Here is an 18,392-nt window from a genome sequence, read left to right as displayed (position 1 = left end):
CTCCAGAGACCGGCGTCCATAGTCCAGCTCCAGAGACCGGCGTCCATAGTCCAGCTCCAGAGACCGGCGTTCATAGTCTAGCTCCAGAGACCGGCGTCCATAGTCCAGCTCCAGAGACCGGCGTTCATAGTCTAGCTCCAGAGACCGGCATCCATAGTCCAGCTCCAGAGACCGGCGTTCATAGTCCAGCTCCAGAGACCGGCGTCCATAGTCCAGCTCCAGAGACCGGCGTCCATAGTCCAGCTCCAGAGACCGGCGTCCATAGTCCAGCTCCAGAGACCGGCGTCCATAGTCCAGCTCCAGAGACCGGCGTCCATAGTCCAGCTCCAGAGACCGGCGTCCATAGTCCAGCTCCAGAGACCGCGTCCATAGTCCAGCTCCAGAGACCGGCGTCCATAGTCCAGCTCCAGAGACCGGCGTCCATAGTCCACCTCCAGAGACCGGCGTCCATAGTCCACCTCCAGAGACCGGCGTTCATAGTCCACCTCCAGAGACCGGCGTCCATAGTCCACCTCCAGAGACCGGCGTTCATAGTCCACCTCCAGAGACCGGCGTCCATAGTCCACCTCCAGAGACCGGCGTCCATAGTCCAGCTCCAGAGACCGGCGTTCATAGTCCAGCTCCAGAGACCGGCGTCCATAGTCCACCTCCAGAGACCGGCGTTCATAGTCCAGCTCCAGAGACCGGCGTCCATAGTCCAGCTCCAGAGACCGGCGTCCATAGTCCAGCTCCAGAGACCGGCGTCCATAGTCCAGCTCCAGAGACCGGCGTTCATAGTCCAGCTCCAGAGACCGGCGTCCATAGTCCAGCTCCAGAGACCGGCGTCCATAGTCCAGCTCCAGAGACCGGCGTCCATAGTCCAGCTCCAGAGACCGGCGTTCATAGTCCACCTCCAGAGACCGGCGTTCATAGTCCAGCTCCAGAGACCGGCGTCCATAGTCCAGCTCCAGAGACCGGCGTCCATAGTCCAGCTCCAGAGACCGCGTCCATAGTCCAGCTCCAGAGACCGGCGTCCATAGTCCAGCTCCAGAGACCGCGTCCATAGTCCAGCTCCAGAGACCGGCGTCCATAGTCCAGCTCCAGAGACCGGCGTCCATAGTCCAGCTCCAGAGACCGGCGTCCATAGTCCAGCTCCAGAGACCGCGTCCATAGTCCAGCTCCAGAGACCGGCGTCCATAGTCCAGCTCCAGAGACCGGCGTCCATAGTCCACCTCCAGAGACCGGCGTCCATAGTCCACCTCCAGAGACCGCGTCCATAGTCCAGCTCCAGAGACCGGCGTCCATAGTCCAGCTCCAGAGACCGGCGTCCATAGTCCAGCTCCAGAGACCGGCGTCCATAGTCCAGCTCCAGAGACCGGCGTCCATAGTCCACCTCCAGAGACCGCGTCCATAGTCCAGCTCCAGAGACCGGCGTCCATAGTCCAGCTCCAGAGACCGGCGTCCATAGTCCACCTCCAGAGACCGGCGTCCATAGTCCAGCTCCAGAGACCGGCGTCCATAGTCCAGCTCCAGAGACCGCGTCCATAGTCCAGCTCCAGAGACCGGCGTCCATAGTCCAGCTCCAGAGACCGGCGTCCATAGTCCACCTCCAGAGACCGGCGTCCATAGTCCACCTCCAGAGACCGGCGTCCATAGTCCACCTCCAGAGACTGCCGTTCCTGCTTCTTCCACATCTTGTGAGGCTTCTGGACTGTATGAAGCGGTTTAATAAACTGCACCTTCAGAAGATCTGGACAGTTCTCTCAGTCCAGACAGAAAACTGAGTCTGTTTATATTTTCACACTGTTTTTCTTCCAGCTGTGGCTCCATGCAACGAGGAAATCCCAAGTTCTGTCCGACCAGACTTGTGTTTTAAGGGTCCACACAGTTTAGATGACTAAAGGTTAACTAAGAGGGAAACTACCAAATGAGCAACACAAGCGGTGCAGAAACTGCTGGAAAACAACCAGAATAGAGACGAACATCCGCCATGACCGGATAAACCGACGCGCTGCTGAGACCATGGCTTAATCGATCAAGCCATTGGTTCTGTGAAGCCGTCAACAGCTCAGCCACTGTATGAAAGCTGCTCTCAGATAAAATGTCAGCGTTTTGTTCTGCGTCGTGTGTTCAGACTCAGGCCAACATGAATAATGAAGAGTTTGCCTTGTGATGAGGATAACGCTCCCCAGTAAGACTGCTAGAAGACACGCTGCTCAACAAAGCTTTCCCGCTACATTCCCAGTTTCCACTGGGGATAAACCACTCTGACTGTCATCCTGAAGGCCACACATGCTGTTGTTCCTGAACGCCACCAGGCCTCCCAGCTTTGAATAAATCATCTTGTTCCTGCACAAAGCTGCGGCGACAGCTGCCTTCGCCGCTGACTGTCAGACTCCTGCAGATGAAACATGTATCGTCCATTAAGCTGCTGCAGACAGGAGTCGCTCTGAGATGTGTCAAAGAAGCTAATTTCCTCAATCATCGTCCTCCGGCGAGAGGAGGGCCGGTAGCGAGCTGCAGGGAGGAAGCGTGGACCGCCTGCCGTCCAACCGCATTACGCCAAATTAAACCTCGTTATGCAGAGAAATGCCTCTGGTTCTTCTTAAGGTTGGATCGTTGAGTCTGATCCCGACTCCGGCTGAAGTCCTGGTGTGGTTCTGAAAGTTCAGGAGGGCAGGAACAAGAACCCGAGGCCAGGATGGAGTTCAAACCCAGGACCTGCACGCTGTCCGTCCAAAAAAACGCAGATAACACCTGAATTCACACCTCCATGAGCTGGTTCTGGAAAACATAGTCCCCCTTCTGGAACCGGGCTGTCCTCGTCATCAGGTCCCTCGTCTGGATGCGGGCCGTCCTCATCATCAGGTCCCCCTTCTGGAACCGGGTCGTCCTCGTCTTCAGGTCCACCTTCTGGAACCGGGCCGTCCTCATAGGGTCCAGCTTCTGGAACCGGGTCGTCCTCATAGGGTCCAGCTTCTGGAACCGGGTCGTCCTCATAGGGTCCAGCTTCTGGAACCGGGTCGTCCTCATAGGGTCCCCCTTCTGGAACCGGGTCGTCCTCGTCTTCAGGTCCCCCTTCTGGAACCGGGCCGTCCTCATAGGGTCCCCCTTCTGGAACCGGGTCGTCCTCGTCTTCAGGTCCAGCTTCTGGAACCGGGCCGTCCTCATAGGGTTCACCTTCTGGAACTGGGTCGTCCTCGTCTTCAGGTCCCCCTTCTGAACTGGGTCAGAACCCCTTTGTAACTCAGTGTGACAACATGAACGTAGCTCCAGGAAACAGTCCTGACAGACTGGAATCACCACACAGATGCAGCAGATCCATCATGAGGTTCAGGATAATCCACCACGTCACAGAGTTCACATCGCCTCCAGCTGCATTACAAGTACTTCACTGTCTCCACAGGCACATGGCCTAGATACCAGGTCAAGATGGCGGCTCGCCCAGATGGCGGCGCGTGCCAGACACTGCAGCTCAGAGCTCCCTGACAGCCTGTGTCTCAACGGCCACGACTGGTTAGTTAACCATTCATAACGATGTCAGGGTGGAGAGGGTGTCCACTGTTAAATTTCTGGGGGTGAATGACTTATTCTGGACGACGTAATCCTGTCGGACAGACCTGTTCCAGACTACTTATCGCTGTCGGACAGACTTGTTCCGGACCACGTATCGCTGTTGGACAGACTTGTTCCGGACCACGTATCGCCGTCGGACAGACTTGTTCCGGACTACGTATTCATGTCGGACGGACTTGTTCCGGAATACGTGATCCTGTTGGACAGACTTGTTCCGGAATACGTGATCCTGTTGGACAGACTTGTTCCAGAATACGTGATCCTGTTGGACAGACTTGTTCCGGAATACGTGATCCTGTTGGACAGACTTGTTCCGGACTACGTGTTCCTGTCGGACGGAGCTGTTCCGGACTGCGTGTTCCCGTCGGACGAACCTGTTCCGGACTACGTGTTCCCGTCGGACGGAGCTGTTCCGGACTACGTGTTCCCGTCGGACGGACCTGTTCCGGACTACGTGTTCCCGTCGGACGGACCTGTTCCAGACTACTTATCGCTGTCGGACAGACTTGTTCCGGACCACGTATCGCTGTCGGACAGACTTGTTCCGGACCACGTATCGCCGTCGGACAGACTTGTTCCGGACTACGTGTTCCCGTCGGACGGACCTGTTCCGGACTACATGTTCCCGTCGGACGGACTTGTTCCGGAATACGTGATCCTGTTGGACAGACTTGTTCCGGACCACGTAATCCTGTCGGACAGACTTGTTCCGGACCACGTATCGCCGTCGGACAGACTTGTTCCGGACCACGTATCGCCGTCGGACAGCCTGGTTCCGGACCACGTATCGCCGTCGGACAGACTTGTTCCGGACCACGTATCGCCGTCGGACAGACTTGTTCCGGACCGCGTAATCCTGTCGGACAGACTTGTTCCGGACTACGTATTCCTGTCAGACGGACTTGTTCCGGAATACGTGATCCTGTAAGACGGACTTGTTCCGGACGACGTATTCCTGTCAGACGGACTTGTTCCGGAATACGTGATCCTGTTGGACAGACTTGTTCCGGAATACGTGATCCTGTTGGACAGACTTGTACCGGACCGCGTAATCCTGTCGGACAGACTTGTTCCGGACTACGTATTCCTGTCGGACAGACTTGTTCCGGACCACGTAATCCTGTCGGACGGACTTGTTCCGGACTACGTATTCCTGTCGGACAGACTTGTTCTGGACCACGTAATCCTGTCGGACGGACCTGTTCCGGACCACGTAATCCTGTCGGACAGACTTGTTCCGGACTACGTAATCCTGTCGGACAGACCTGTTCCGGACTACGTGTTCCTGTCGGACGGACCTGTTCCGGACCATGTGTTCCCGTCGGACGGAGCTGTTCCGGACTACGTGTTCCTGTCGGACGGACCTGTTCCGGACCATGTGTTCCCGTCGGACGGACCTGTTCCGGACTACGTGTTCCTGTTGGACGGAGCTGTTCCGGACTACGTGTTCCCGTCGGACGAACCTGTTCCGGACTATGTGTTCCCGTCGGACGGACCTGTTCCGGACTACGTGTTCCCGTCGGACGGACCTGTTCCGGACTACGTGTTCCTGTCGGACGGACTTGTTCCGGACTACGTGTTCCCGTCGGACGGAGCTGTTCCGGACTACGTGTTCCCGTCGGACGAACCTGTTCCGGACTACGTGTTCCCATCGGACGGACCTGTTCCGGACTACGTGTTCCCGTCGGACGGACCTGTTCCGGACTACGTGTTCCCGTCGGACGGACCTGTTCCGGACTACGTGTTCCCGTCGGACGGACCTGTTCCGGACTACGTGTTCCCGTCGGACGGACCTGTTCCGGACTACGTGTTCCCGTCGGACGGACCTGTTCCGGACTACGTGTTCCTGTCGGACGGACTTGTTCCGGACTACGTGTTCCCGTTGGACGGAGCTGTTCCGGACTACGTGTTCCCGTCGGACGGACCTGTTCCGGACTACGTGTTCCCATCGGACGGACCTGTTCCGGACTACGTGTTCCTGTCGGACGGACTTGTTCCGGACTACGTGTTCCCGTCGGACGGACTTGTTCCGGAATAAGTGATCCTGTTGGACAGACTTGTTCCGGACCACGTATCGCTGTCGGACAGACTTGTTCCGGACCACGTATCGCCGTCGGACAGACTTGTTCCGGACCACGTAATCCTGTCGGACAGACTTGTTCCGGACTACGTATTCCTGTCAGACGGACTTGTTCCGGAATACGTGATCCTGTTGGACAGACTTGTTCCGGAATACGTGATCCTGTTGGACAGACTTGTTCCGGAATACGTGATCCTGTTGGACAGACTTGTACCGGACCGCGTAATCCTGTCGGACAGACTTGTTCCGGACTATGTATTCCTGTCGGACAGACTTGTTCCGGACCACGTAATCCTGTCGGACAGACTTGTTCCGGACTACGTATTCCTGTCGGACAGACTTGTTCCGGACTACGTAATCCTGTCGGACGGAGCTGTTCCGGACTATGTGTTCCTGTCAGACGGACCTGTTCCGGACCACGTGTTCCCGTCGGACGGACCTGTTCCGGACTACGTGTTCCTGTTGGACGGAGCTGTTCCGGACTACGTGTTCCCGTCAGACGGACCTGTTCCGGACTACGTGTTCCTGTCGGACGGACTTGTTCCGGACTACGTGTTCCTGTCGGACGGACTTGTTCCGGACTACGTGTTCCCGTTGGACGGAGCTGTTCCGGACTACGTGTTCCTGTCGGACGGACTTGTTCCGGACTATGTGTTCCCGTCGGACGGACCTGTTCCGGACTACGTGTTCCCGTCGGACGGAGCTGTTCCGGACTACGTGTTCCTGTCGGACGGACTTGTTCCGGACTACGTGTTCCCGTCGGACGAACCTGTTCCGGACTAGGTGTTCCCATCGGACGGACCTGTTCCGGACTACGTGTTCCCGTCGGACGGACCTGTTCCGGACTACGTGTTCCCGTCGGACGGACTTGTTCCGGAATAAGTGATCCTGTTGGACAGACTTGTTCCGGACCACGTAATCCTGTCGGACAGACTTGTTCCGGACCACGTATCGCTGTCGGACAGACTTGTTCCGGACCACGTATCGCCGTCGGACAGACTTGTTCCGGACCACGTAATCCTGTCGGACAGACTTGTTCCGGACTACGTATTCCTGTCAGACGGACTTGTTCCGGAATACGTGATCCTGTTGGACAGACTTGTTCCGGAATACGTGATCCTGTTGGACAGACTTGCTCCGGACCACGTAATCCTGTAGGACAGACTTGTACCGGACCGCGTAATCCTGTCGGACGGACCTGTTCCGGACTACGTGTTCCTGTCGGACGGAGCTGTTCCGGACTTCGTGTTCCCGTCGGACGAACCTGTTCCGGACCACGTGTTCCCGTCGGACGGACCTGTTCCGGACTACGTGTTCCCGTCGGAAAGAGCTATTCCGGACTCTGTGTTCCCATCGGACGGAGCTGTTCCGGACTACGTATTGTCGTCGGACGGACCTGTTCCGGACTACGTGTTCCTGTCGGACGGACCTGTTCCGGACTACATGTTCCCGTCGGACGGACTTGTTCCGGAATACGTGATCCTGTTGGACAGACTTGTTCCGGACCACGTAATCCTGTCGGACAGACTTGTTCCGGACCACGTATCGCCGTCGGACAGACTTGTTCCGGACCACGTATCGCCGTCGGACAGCCTGGTTCCGGACCACGTATCGCCGTCGGACAGACTTGTTCCGGACCACGTATCGCCGTCGGACAGACTTGTTCCGGACCGCGTAATCCTGTCGGACAGACTTGTTCCGGACTACGTATTCCTGTCAGACGGACTTGTTCCGGAATACGTGATCCTGTAAGACGGACTTGTTCCGGACGACGTATTCCTGTCAGACGGACTTGTTCCGGAATACGTGATCCTGTTGGACAGACTTGTTCCGGAATACGTGATCCTGTTGGACAGACTTGTACCGGACCGCGTAATCCTGTCGGACAGACTTGTTCCGGACTACGTATTCCTGTCGGACAGACTTGTTCCGGACCACGTAATCCTGTCGGACGGACTTGTTCCGGACTACGTATTCCTGTCGGACAGACTTGTTCTGGACCACGTAATCCTGTCGGACGGACCTGTTCCGGACCACGTAATCCTGTCGGACAGACTTGTTCCGGACTACGTAATCCTGTCGGACAGACCTGTTCCGGACTACGTGTTCCTGTCGGACGGACCTTTTCCGGACCATGTGTTCCCGTCGGACGGAGCTGTTCCGGACTACGTGTTCCTGTCGGACGGACCTGTTCCGGACCATGTGTTCCCGTCGGACGGACCTGTTCCGGACTACGTGTTCCTGTTGGACGGAGCTGTTCCGGACTACGTGTTCCCGTCGGACGAACCTGTTCCGGACTATGTGTTCCCGTCGGACGGACCTGTTCCGGACTACGTGTTCCCGTCGGACGGACCTGTTCCGGACTACGTGTTCCTGTCGGACGGACTTGTTCCGGACTACGTGTTCCCGTCGGACGGAGCTGTTCCGGACTACGTGTTCCCGTCGGACGAACCTGTTCCGGACTACGTGTTCCCATCGGACGGACCTGTTCCGGACTACGTGTTCCCGTCGGACGGACCTGTTCCGGACTACGTGTTCCCGTCGGACGGACCTGTTCCGGACTACGTGTTCCCGTCGGACGGACCTGTTCCGGACTACGTGTTCCCGTCGGACGGACCTGTTCCGGACTACGTGTTCCCGTCGGACGGACCTGTTCCGGACTACGTGTTCCTGTCGGACGGACTTGTTCCGGACTACGTGTTCCCGTTGGACGGAGCTGTTCCGGACTACGTGTTCCCGTCGGACGGACCTGTTCCGGACTACGTGTTCCCATCGGACGGACCTGTTCCGGACTACGTGTTCCTGTCGGACGGACTTGTTCCGGACTACGTGTTCCCGTCGGACGGACTTGTTCCGGAATAAGTGATCCTGTTGGACAGACTTGTTCCGGACCACGTATCGCTGTCGGACAGACTTGTTCCGGACCACGTATCGCCGTCGGACAGACTTGTTCCGGACCACGTAATCCTGTCGGACAGACTTGTTCCGGACTACGTATTCCTGTCAGACGGACTTGTTCCGGAATACGTGATCCTGTTGGACAGACTTGTTCCGGAATACGTGATCCTGTTGGACAGACTTGTTCCGGAATACGTGATCCTGTTGGACAGACTTGTACCGGACCGCGTAATCCTGTCGGACAGACTTGTTCCGGACTATGTATTCCTGTCGGACAGACTTGTTCCGGACCACGTAATCCTGTCGGACAGACTTGTTCCGGACTACGTATTCCTGTCGGACAGACTTGTTCCGGACTACGTAATCCTGTCGGACGGAGCTGTTCCGGACTATGTGTTCCTGTCAGACGGACCTGTTCCGGACCACGTGTTCCCGTCGGACGGACCTGTTCCGGACTACGTGTTCCTGTTGGACGGAGCTGTTCCGGACTACGTGTTCCCGTCAGACGGACCTGTTCCGGACTACGTGTTCCTGTCGGACGGACTTGTTCCGGACTACGTGTTCCTGTCGGACGGACTTGTTCCGGACTACGTGTTCCCGTTGGACGGAGCTGTTCCGGACTACGTGTTCCTGTCGGACGGACTTGTTCCGGACTATGTGTTCCCGTCGGACGGACCTGTTCCGGACTACGTGTTCCCGTCGGACGGAGCTGTTCCGGACTACGTGTTCCTGTCGGACGGACTTGTTCCGGACTACGTGTTCCCGTCGGACGAACCTGTTCCGGACTAGGTGTTCCCATCGGACGGACCTGTTCCGGACTACGTGTTCCCGTCGGACGGACCTGTTCCGGACTACGTGTTCCCGTCGGACGGACTTGTTCCGGAATAAGTGATCCTGTTGGACAGACTTGTTCCGGACCACGTAATCCTGTCGGACAGACTTGTTCCGGACCACGTATCGCTGTCGGACAGACTTGTTCCGGACCACGTATCGCCGTCGGACAGACTTGTTCCGGACCACGTAATCCTGTCGGACAGACTTGTTCCGGACTACGTATTCCTGTCAGACGGACTTGTTCCGGAATACGTGATCCTGTTGGACAGACTTGTTCCGGAATACGTGATCCTGTTGGACAGACTTGCTCCGGACCACGTAATCCTGTAGGACAGACTTGTACCGGACCGCGTAATCCTGTCGGACGGACCTGTTCCGGACTACGTGTTCCTGTCGGACGGAGCTGTTCCGGACTTCGTGTTCCCGTCGGACGAACCTGTTCCGGACCACGTGTTCCCGTCGGACGGACCTGTTCCGGACTACGTGTTCCCGTCGGAAAGAGCTATTCCGGACTCTGTGTTCCCATCGGACGGAGCTGTTCCGGACTACGTATTGTCGTCGGACGGACCTGTTCCGGACTACGTGTTCCTGTCGGACGGACCTGTTCCGGACCATGTGTTCCCGTCGGACGGACCTGTTCCGGACTCTGTGTTCCCGTCGGACGGACCTGTTCCGGACTACGTGTTCCCGTCGGACGGACTTGTTCCGGACTACGTGTTCCCGTTGGACGGAGCTGTTCCGGACTACGTGTTCCCGTCGGACGGACCTGTTCCGGACTACGTGTTCCCGTCGGACAGACCTGGTCCGGACTACGTGTTCCCGTCGGAAGGACTTGTTCCGGACTACGTGTTCCCGTCGGATGGAGCTGTTCCGGACTACGTGTTCCCGTCGGACGGAGCTTTTCCGGACTACGTGTTCCCGTCAGACGGACCTGTTCCGGACTACGTGTTCCTGTCGGACGGACTTGTTCCGGACTACGTGTTCCTGTCGGACGGACTTGTTCCGGACTACGTGCTCCCGTTGGACGGAGCTGTTCCGGACTACGTGTTCCTGTCGGACGGACTTGTTCCGGACTATGTGTTCCCGTCGGACGGACCTGTTCCGGACTACGTGTTCCCGTCGGACGGAGCTGTTCCGGACTACGTGTTCCTGTCGGACGGACTTGTTCCGGACTACGTGTTCCCGTTGGACGGAGCTGTTCCGGACTATGTGTTCCCGTCGGACGGACCTGTTCCGGACTACGTGTTCCTGTTGGACGGAGCTGTTCCGGACTACGTGTTCCCGTCGGACGGACCTGTTCCGGACTACGTGTTCCTGTCGGACGGACTTGTTCCGGACTACGTGTTCCCGTTGGACGGAGCTGTTCCGGACTACGTGTTCCCGTCGGACGAACCTGTTCCGGACTAGGTGTTCCCATCGGACGGACCTGTTCCGGACTACGTGTTCCCGTCGGACGGACCTGTTCCGGACTACGTGTTCCCGTCGGACGGACTTGTTCCGGAATAAGTGATCCTGTTGGACAGACTTGTTCCGGACCACGTAATCCTGTCGGACAGACTTGTTCCGGACCACGTATTGCTGTCGGACAGACTTGTTCCGGACTACGTGTTCCCGTTGGACGGAGCTGTTCCGGACTACGTGTTCCCGTCGGACGGACCTGTTCCGGACTACGTGTTCCCGTCGGACAGACCTGGTCCAGACTACGTGTTCCCGTCGGAAGGACTTGTTCCGGACTACGTGTTCCCGTCGGATGGAGCTGTTCCGGACTACGTGTTCCCGTCGGACGGAGCTTTTCCGGACTACGTGTTCCCGTCAGACGGACCTGTTCCGGACTACGTGTTCCTGTCGGACGGACTTGTTCCGGACTACGTGTTCCTGTCGGACGGACTTGTTCCGGACTACGTGTTCCCGTTGGACGGAGCTGTTCCGGACTACGTGTTCCTGTCGGACGGACTTGTTCCGGACTATGTGTTCCCGTCGGACGGACCTGTTCCGGACTACGTGTTCCCGTCGGACGGAGCTGTTCCGGACTACGTGTTCCTGTCGGACGGACTTGTTCCGGACTACGTGTTCCCGTTGGACGGAGCTGTTCCGGACTATGTGTTCCCGTCGGACGGACCTGTTCCGGACTACGTGTTCCCGTCGGACGGACCTGGTCCGGACTACGTGTTCCCGTCGGACGGAGCTGTTCCGGACTACGTGTTCCCGTCGGATGGAGCTGTTCCGGACTACGTGTTCCCGTCGGACGGAGCTGTTCCGGACTACGTGTTCCCGTCGGACGGACCTGTTCCGGACTACGTGTTCCCGTTGGACGGAGCTGTTCCGGACTACGTGTTCCTGTCGGACGGACTTGTTCCGGACTATGTGTTCCCGTCGGACGGACCTGTTCCGGACTACGTGTTCCCGTCGGACGGAGCTGTTCCGGACTACGTGTTCCTGTCGGACGGACTTGTTCCGGACTACGTGTTCCCGTTGGACGGAGCTGTTCCGGACTATGTGTTCCCGTCGGACGGACCTGTTCCGGACTACGTGTTCCCGTCGGACGGAGCTGTTCCGGACTACGTGTTCCCGTCGGATGGAGCTGTTCCGGACTACGTGTTCCCGTCGGACGGAGCTGTTCCGGACTACGTGTTCCCGTCGGACGGACCTGTTCCGGACTACGTGTTCCCGTCGGACGGAGCTGTTCCGGACTATGTTGCTACATCTGCTCTGGATACTGCAGGAAAACAACCCGACGGTCAGAATATAAACCTTAAATCTCTTTTTTTCCACATTTCCATGCTCAGTGTGTACTTCAGCAGGTCGTCTTCCTTATGTTTACGTGACTACATGCTGCCATGTGATTGGCCTTTTTATTTGCATGGATGAAGTGGGAGTAAAAGCAGGTTTTAGCAGATCTTCCACACGTCTCCCAGCAGAGGTTCATCTCCTGCTGGTCCAGTTTTCCTTCCTGATCCATGATGTCTCTGTTTCCAGAAGATGACGTGCAGGTTTTAAAGGGGATGGAGATGCAGACTGCAACCAGTTAAACGTTCTTTCCAGGGATATCTCACCCTCGCTGATGATCTTCTTTGCCGCGATGGCCGAGGAAAGGTGGATGGGCTCCATGAAGATGCTGGCAGCATCAGATCCGGACAGCATGGAAAACCTGGAGTCTGAAGCCATGGAGAAACTGGAAGACAGAAGGAGGACGGAGAAACAGTTACCTACATTCATCAGCTCTGTGTGATCAGAGATTTCATGTGTCAGTCCATGTTGAGTTCAGTTTTCCTTTCTTTTCTGTGTGAAACTACTTATTTGTCATGTTTTAGTCACGAGAAAATCTCTACTTGGGTTGTCCTCATTAAACATACACGGACAGTGAAGAGAGACTCCTATTGGTAGATTAACACTCCCAGAACATCAACATCTGTTTGATAGTGACGTTCATCTGGCCCTGACGGAGAAGAACAGGTGAATGAACAGAAAAGATACAAGGCAGATCAGACAAACGGTGAATGAATGACACTTATGCAACGCTGTCATCTTGACCAGTCGAAGCACTTTCACACTACATGTCACAGTCACCCATAGAGCATTCTACATGTATATACTCAGTGCTTTGCTCTATAACACACTCATAGAGACATCAGGACACATCAGGGCCTTGACTGCTCTTCCTCCTGAGCTTCAGCCACACATATAGCAGGCAAGCAGCTGCTACACCTGGATAAAGAGGAAACATCCTAAAACGTGAGAAAACACAGCATGCAGTTATCAGCAGAAACAGGAACACCTGCAACACCTGATGCTAACAACATGTGTGTGTAGAGTGTGATCAGTGTTGCAGCAGGAAACTTCTAAAACCTGGAGGACAGCAGCTCAGAGGTCTAAAGACGGGGATCCCTGGTCTGCGGGGTTTTCAACTGATCTTCAATCAGCTGATCTTCCGGTAGCTGATCTTCCAGTAGCCGATCTTCCGGTAGCTGATCTTCCGGTAGCCGATCTTCCGGTAGCTGATCTTCCAGTAGCCGATCTTCCAGTAGCCGATCTTCCGGTAGCCGATCTTCCAGTAGCCGATCTTCCAGTAGCCGATCTTCCGGTAGCCGATCTTCCAGTAGCTGATCTGCCAGTAGCCGATCTTCCAGTAGCTGATCTTCCGGTAGCCGATCTTCCGGTAGCCGATCTTCCGGTAGCCGATCTTCCGGTAGCCGATCTTCCAGTAGCTGATCTTCCAGTAGCTGATCTTCTAGTAGCTGATCTTCCGGTAGCTGATCTTCCGGTAGCTGATCTTCCGGTAGCTGATCTTCCGGTAGCCGATCCTCCGGTAGCCGATCTTCTAGTAGCTGATCTTCCGGTAGCTGATCTTCCGGTAGCCGATCTTCTGGTAGCCGATCTTCCGGTAGCCGATCTTCCAGTAGCTGATCTGCCAGTAGCTGATCTTCCAGTAGCTGATCTTCCAGTAGCTGATCTTCCAGTAGCTGATCTTCCAGTAGCTGATCTTCTAGTAGCTGATCTTCCGGTAGCTGATCTTCCGGTAGCCGATCTTCCGGTAGCTGATCCTCCGGTAGCCGATCCTCCGGTAGCCGATCTTCTAGTAGCTGATCTTCTAGTAGCTGATCTTCCGGTAGCTGATCTTCCGGTAGCTGATCTTCCAGTAGCTGATCATCCAGTAGCTGATCATCCAGTAGCTGATCTGCCAGTAGCTGATCTTCCGGTAGCTGATCTTCCGGTAGCTGATCTTCCAGTAGCTGATCTTCTAGTAGCTGATCTGCCGGTAGCTGATCTGCCAGTAGCTGATCTTCCGGTAGCTGATCTTCCGGTAGCTGATCTTCCGGTAGCTGATCTTCCAGTAGCTGATCTTCCGGTAGCTGATCTGCCAGTAGCTGATCTTCCGGTAGCTGATCTGCCGGTAGCTGATCTTCCGGTAGCCGATCTTCCGGTAGCCGATCTTCCGGTAGCCGATCTTCCGGTAGCCGATCTGCCGGTAGCTGATCTTCCAGTAGCTGATCTTCCAGTAGCTGATCTGCCAGTAGCTGATCTTCCAGTAGCTGATCTTCCAGTAGCTGATCTTCCAGTAGCTGATCTTCCAGTAGCTGATCTGCCGGTAGCTGATCTTCCAGTAGCTGATCTTCCGGTAGCTGATCTTCTGGTAGCTGATCTTTCGGTAGCTGATCTTCCGGTAGCTGATCTGCCAGTAGCTGATCTGCCAGTAGCCGATCTGCCGGTAGCTGATCTTCCAGTAGCTGATCTTCCAGTAGCTGATCTGCCAGTAGCTGATCTGCCAGTAGCTGATCTTCCAGTAGCTGATCTTCCAGTAGCTGATCTTCCAGTAGCTGATCTTCCAGTAGCTGATCTTCCAGTAGCTGATCTTCCAGTAGCTGATCTTCCAGTAGCTGATCTTCCGGTAGCTGATCTTCTGGTAGCTGATCTTTCGGTAGCTGATCTTTCAGTAGCTGATCTTTCAGTAGCTGATCTTCCGGTAGCTGATCTTCCAGTAGCTGATCTTCCAGTAGAGAAGAGTAGAAAAGAGTTCATTACCCACCTTCACTATGCACACACACCCCTCACATGACATGAGGCGTGGTCCGCAGGCTGCAGGGTTTTCCTGTTTCCCATGTCGTGTTACACGTCTTACGTCAGCTGTGAACAGATGCGTGTTGGTCTAAGCTGCTTCTGCGTGATGACTTTCCAGACATGTCATGTTCTATATTAAGCTCTGTATCTTCATGTTAAACTGTGACGTCATAGCTGACAAGCACCACAGAGGTGGACTGGCGTCCCCCACCGGCCATCCAAGCACAGCTTCTTCATTTCAATCTGGAATACTAAACAGAATTTGTCTCTGAAAAGAGGAAATGAGAGAGTTTCTCATTCTGATAAAGACTGAAAGTTCAGCTGACACCTGCAGGAACATCAAGACAAGAAAACTGAAACTTTATTAAATTTACGAAATCATAACATGCCTTATGAAAAATATTCCACCCATGTCATTACACATCTGTCCTATTCCTCTCATTTATCACCAGAAAAGAGGAAATGTTTGCTCTAAATTCAAACATCTACAAACAGGATATATTTATATATATACCAGAGGTTTTCATGAAATCTGATTTCATAAAATAATGACAAGAGAAATTCGGTCTACAACCCAGTTTGAATGTCATGTTTCAGTAGGAACAGTTCTCCAGGATCCTTGAAGGATTTTTTCAGGAACAGGTCTCCAGAAGCCTTGAAGGATTTTCCAAAATTCTTCTTTGAATGAAGGTCTAGGTTCTGGGGAGGATCCATCCCTCCATCGGACCTGTTTCCACTGATCTTCAGCACTTGGGTCATGTTCCCATGGAGACCATGTCGGATGAAGCTTCAGCCAAGAGATCAGCTGAAGGTCCAGATGGGTCAGAGGTCCTGGTTCTGCTCAAAAACCTTATTTTCTGTCTGAACTTTTCTGGCTTTCAGATATAACTAAAGAAATGGGAATAAATGATGCGATTTTGTGACTAAGATCCAGTTTAAACTGGTTAAACATGTAGAAACGACTCTGGTTCGTCCTGCCAGTTTGGACCCTTATTTATCCCGAAGCGTTCAGAAGTCAAAGTGAAAAAAAACCCCAAAACAACAAAATAATATTCCACTCATATTAGCCATAACATGATGATATGAAGGCTGCACGGTGGAACAGTGGTTAGCACTGTGGCCTCTAGCAAGAAGGTCACTGGTTTGATCCTTGGCTGGGGAGGGGTTTGGTCAGTGGCCTTTCTGTGTGGAGTTTGCATGTTCTCCCCGTGCATGCGTGGGTTCTCTCTGGGTACTCCAGCTTCCTCCCACCATCCAAAGACTTGCATGTTAGGTTAATTGGTTACTCTAAAATGCCCCTAGGAGTGAGCGTGAGCGTGAGTGGTTGTGTGGCCCTGCGATGGCCTGGCGAGCTGTCCAGGGTGTACCCTGCCTGTCGCCCAAAGCCAGCTGGGATAGGCTCCAGCTTCCCCGCGACCCTGAATTGGATTAAGCGGTTCAGAAAATGAATGAATGATGATATTAGCTACACATCATTATATTAGCATTAACCAGATCATTTCAGCAGCGCAGGTAATGGGACTGGACCTACCTGGGGGAGGGGTAGCGCGGGTCATGGGACTGGACCTACCTGGGGGAGGGGTAGCGCGGGTCATGGGACTGGACCTACCTGGGGGAGGGGTAGCGCGGGTCATGGGACTGGACCTACCTGGGGGAGGGGCAGCGCGGGTCATGGGACTGGACCTACCTGGGGGAGGGGTAGTGCGGGTCATGGGACTGGACCTACCTGGGGGAGGGGTAGCGCGGGTCATGGGACTGGACCTACCTGGGGGAGGGGCAGCGCGGGTCATGGGACTGGACCTACCTGGGGGAGGGGTAGCGCGGGTCATGGGACTGGACCTACCTGGGGGAGGGGTAGCGCGGGTCATGGGACTGGACCTACCTGGGGGAGGGGCAGCGCGGGTCATGGGACTGGACCTACCTGGGGGAGGGGTAGCGCGGGTCATGGGACTGGACCTACCTGGGGGAGGGGTAGCGCGGGTCATGGGACTGGACCTACCTGGGGGAGGGGCAGCGCGGGTCATGGGACTGGACCTACCTGGGGGAGGGGTAGCGCGGGTCATGGGACTGGACCTACCTGGGGGAGGGGTAGCGCGGGTCATGGGACTGGACCTACCTGGGGGAGGGGTAGCGCGGGTCATGGGACTGGACCTACCTGGGGGAGGGGTAGCGCGGGTCATGGGACTGGACCTACCTGGGGGAGGGGTAGCGCGGGTCATGGGACTGGACCTACCTGGGGGAGGGGCAGCGCAGGTAATGGGACTGGACTCCTCTGACGTCTCTCTCCTCCTCGTCTCCATCAGGAACCTTCTGATCTCTGTGCTCCATGCTTTCATTGGCTGATGCCATGGCAACCAGGATTTCTCCTTATCTCCACTAATAGAAAGAAAAAAAGCTTAATTTTAAATATGACACAGACACGACCTCTAAACCTTGATCTTCTGCGATGAGCTCAGATGTAAAAAACATTTTAAATAAAGCAGATGTGTGTGTCATACACTCATTCAGGTGATAAGTAACATCTTTCCATGTTAGAGGCTGAAGTGCAGCTTTCTTTCCCATCATGTCTGAGTGGAATGTATGTTTTAGAACCTGTAAAAACAACAACAGTGCTTCACATCTGCAGCAGCTGTCATAAAGCGGCAGATCGAATAAAACTGATAAATAAACAACAGAAGAATTAAGATCATCACGTTTATTTAACATGCTGGAACGGATTCCAGGTGCTCTGATCACCTCCATGACCACAGGAGTATAAAATCCAGCTCCTCGGCATGCAGACGGCCTCATGTTTGGAAGAATGGGCTTTCATGAGTTCTGTGAATTCCAGCGTGGTACTGTGATAGGAAGCTACCTGGCAACGAGCCCAGTGGTGAAATTTCCTCGCTACTAAATCCTCCACAGTCAGCTGTCAGCAGTTTTATAACAAAGTTGAAGCAACTGAGAACAGCAGCAGCTCAGACACAAAGTGGTTGCCATGGAACACGATAGAGGTCAGCGGATGCTGAGGTGCGTCGTGCACAGAGGTCACCAACTTTCAACCATTTCAGACCTTCAATGCTCACGTGGTCTTCAGATCAGCTCCACAGCAGAGCCTAGACAGCTTGCTGTTGGTTTCCATGGTGACATGCTGCATGCGAGCCAATCACCACCAAGTGCAACGCAAAGCGTCGGACGCAATGGCGTGAGGCCCACCACCACTGGACTCTAGAGCCATGGAAACATGTTCTCTGTGTAACGGAATAAATAGTGTATTCCACTTGTCACGGTATTGGGCTGCATTATGCACTATGTGTGTGGTGACTTGTGGGCGTTCCTTCTTAATACTGGCGTACTTTCATCATCAACTACGCTGGATTGTTGGCAGATGGGTCAGAGGTAAGTCGGGTCTAGTTAGCGCTCTATGTGCAGGGATATTTTGCCACGGTCTAAGTCTTTTCATTTCCTTAGTGTCATGTAAACCGACTGC

At 55.0% G+C, this 18,392-nt stretch overlaps 1 protein-coding gene across 1 annotated transcript in view; it reads right to left on the bottom strand.

The window, feature by feature from the left end:
• Window positions 1-18,392, bottom strand: part of dusp27 (dual specificity phosphatase 27) — a 31,661-nt gene that overhangs the window by 9,928 nt on the left and 3,341 nt on the right. The window contains exons 2-3 of the mRNA XM_079264018.1: window positions 17,157-17,299; window positions 12,421-12,539 (exon numbers count right to left, since the gene is read on the bottom strand). Of these exons, the coding sequence (XP_079120144.1) occupies window positions 12,421-12,539; window positions 17,157-17,272 (235 nt within the window). The 5' untranslated portion in view covers window positions 17,273-17,299. The remainder of the gene's footprint in view (window positions 1-12,420; window positions 12,540-17,156; window positions 17,300-18,392) is intronic.

The sequence above is a fragment of the Telmatherina bonti genome (assembly GCF_933228915.1).
Source record: "Telmatherina bonti genome assembly, chromosome: 24".
Taxonomy (NCBI): Eukaryota; Metazoa; Chordata; class Actinopteri; order Atheriniformes; family Telmatherinidae; genus Telmatherina; species Telmatherina bonti.
The sequence above is the reverse complement of the archived record's forward strand: the minus strand, read 5'-3'. Positions and strand labels throughout refer to the sequence as shown.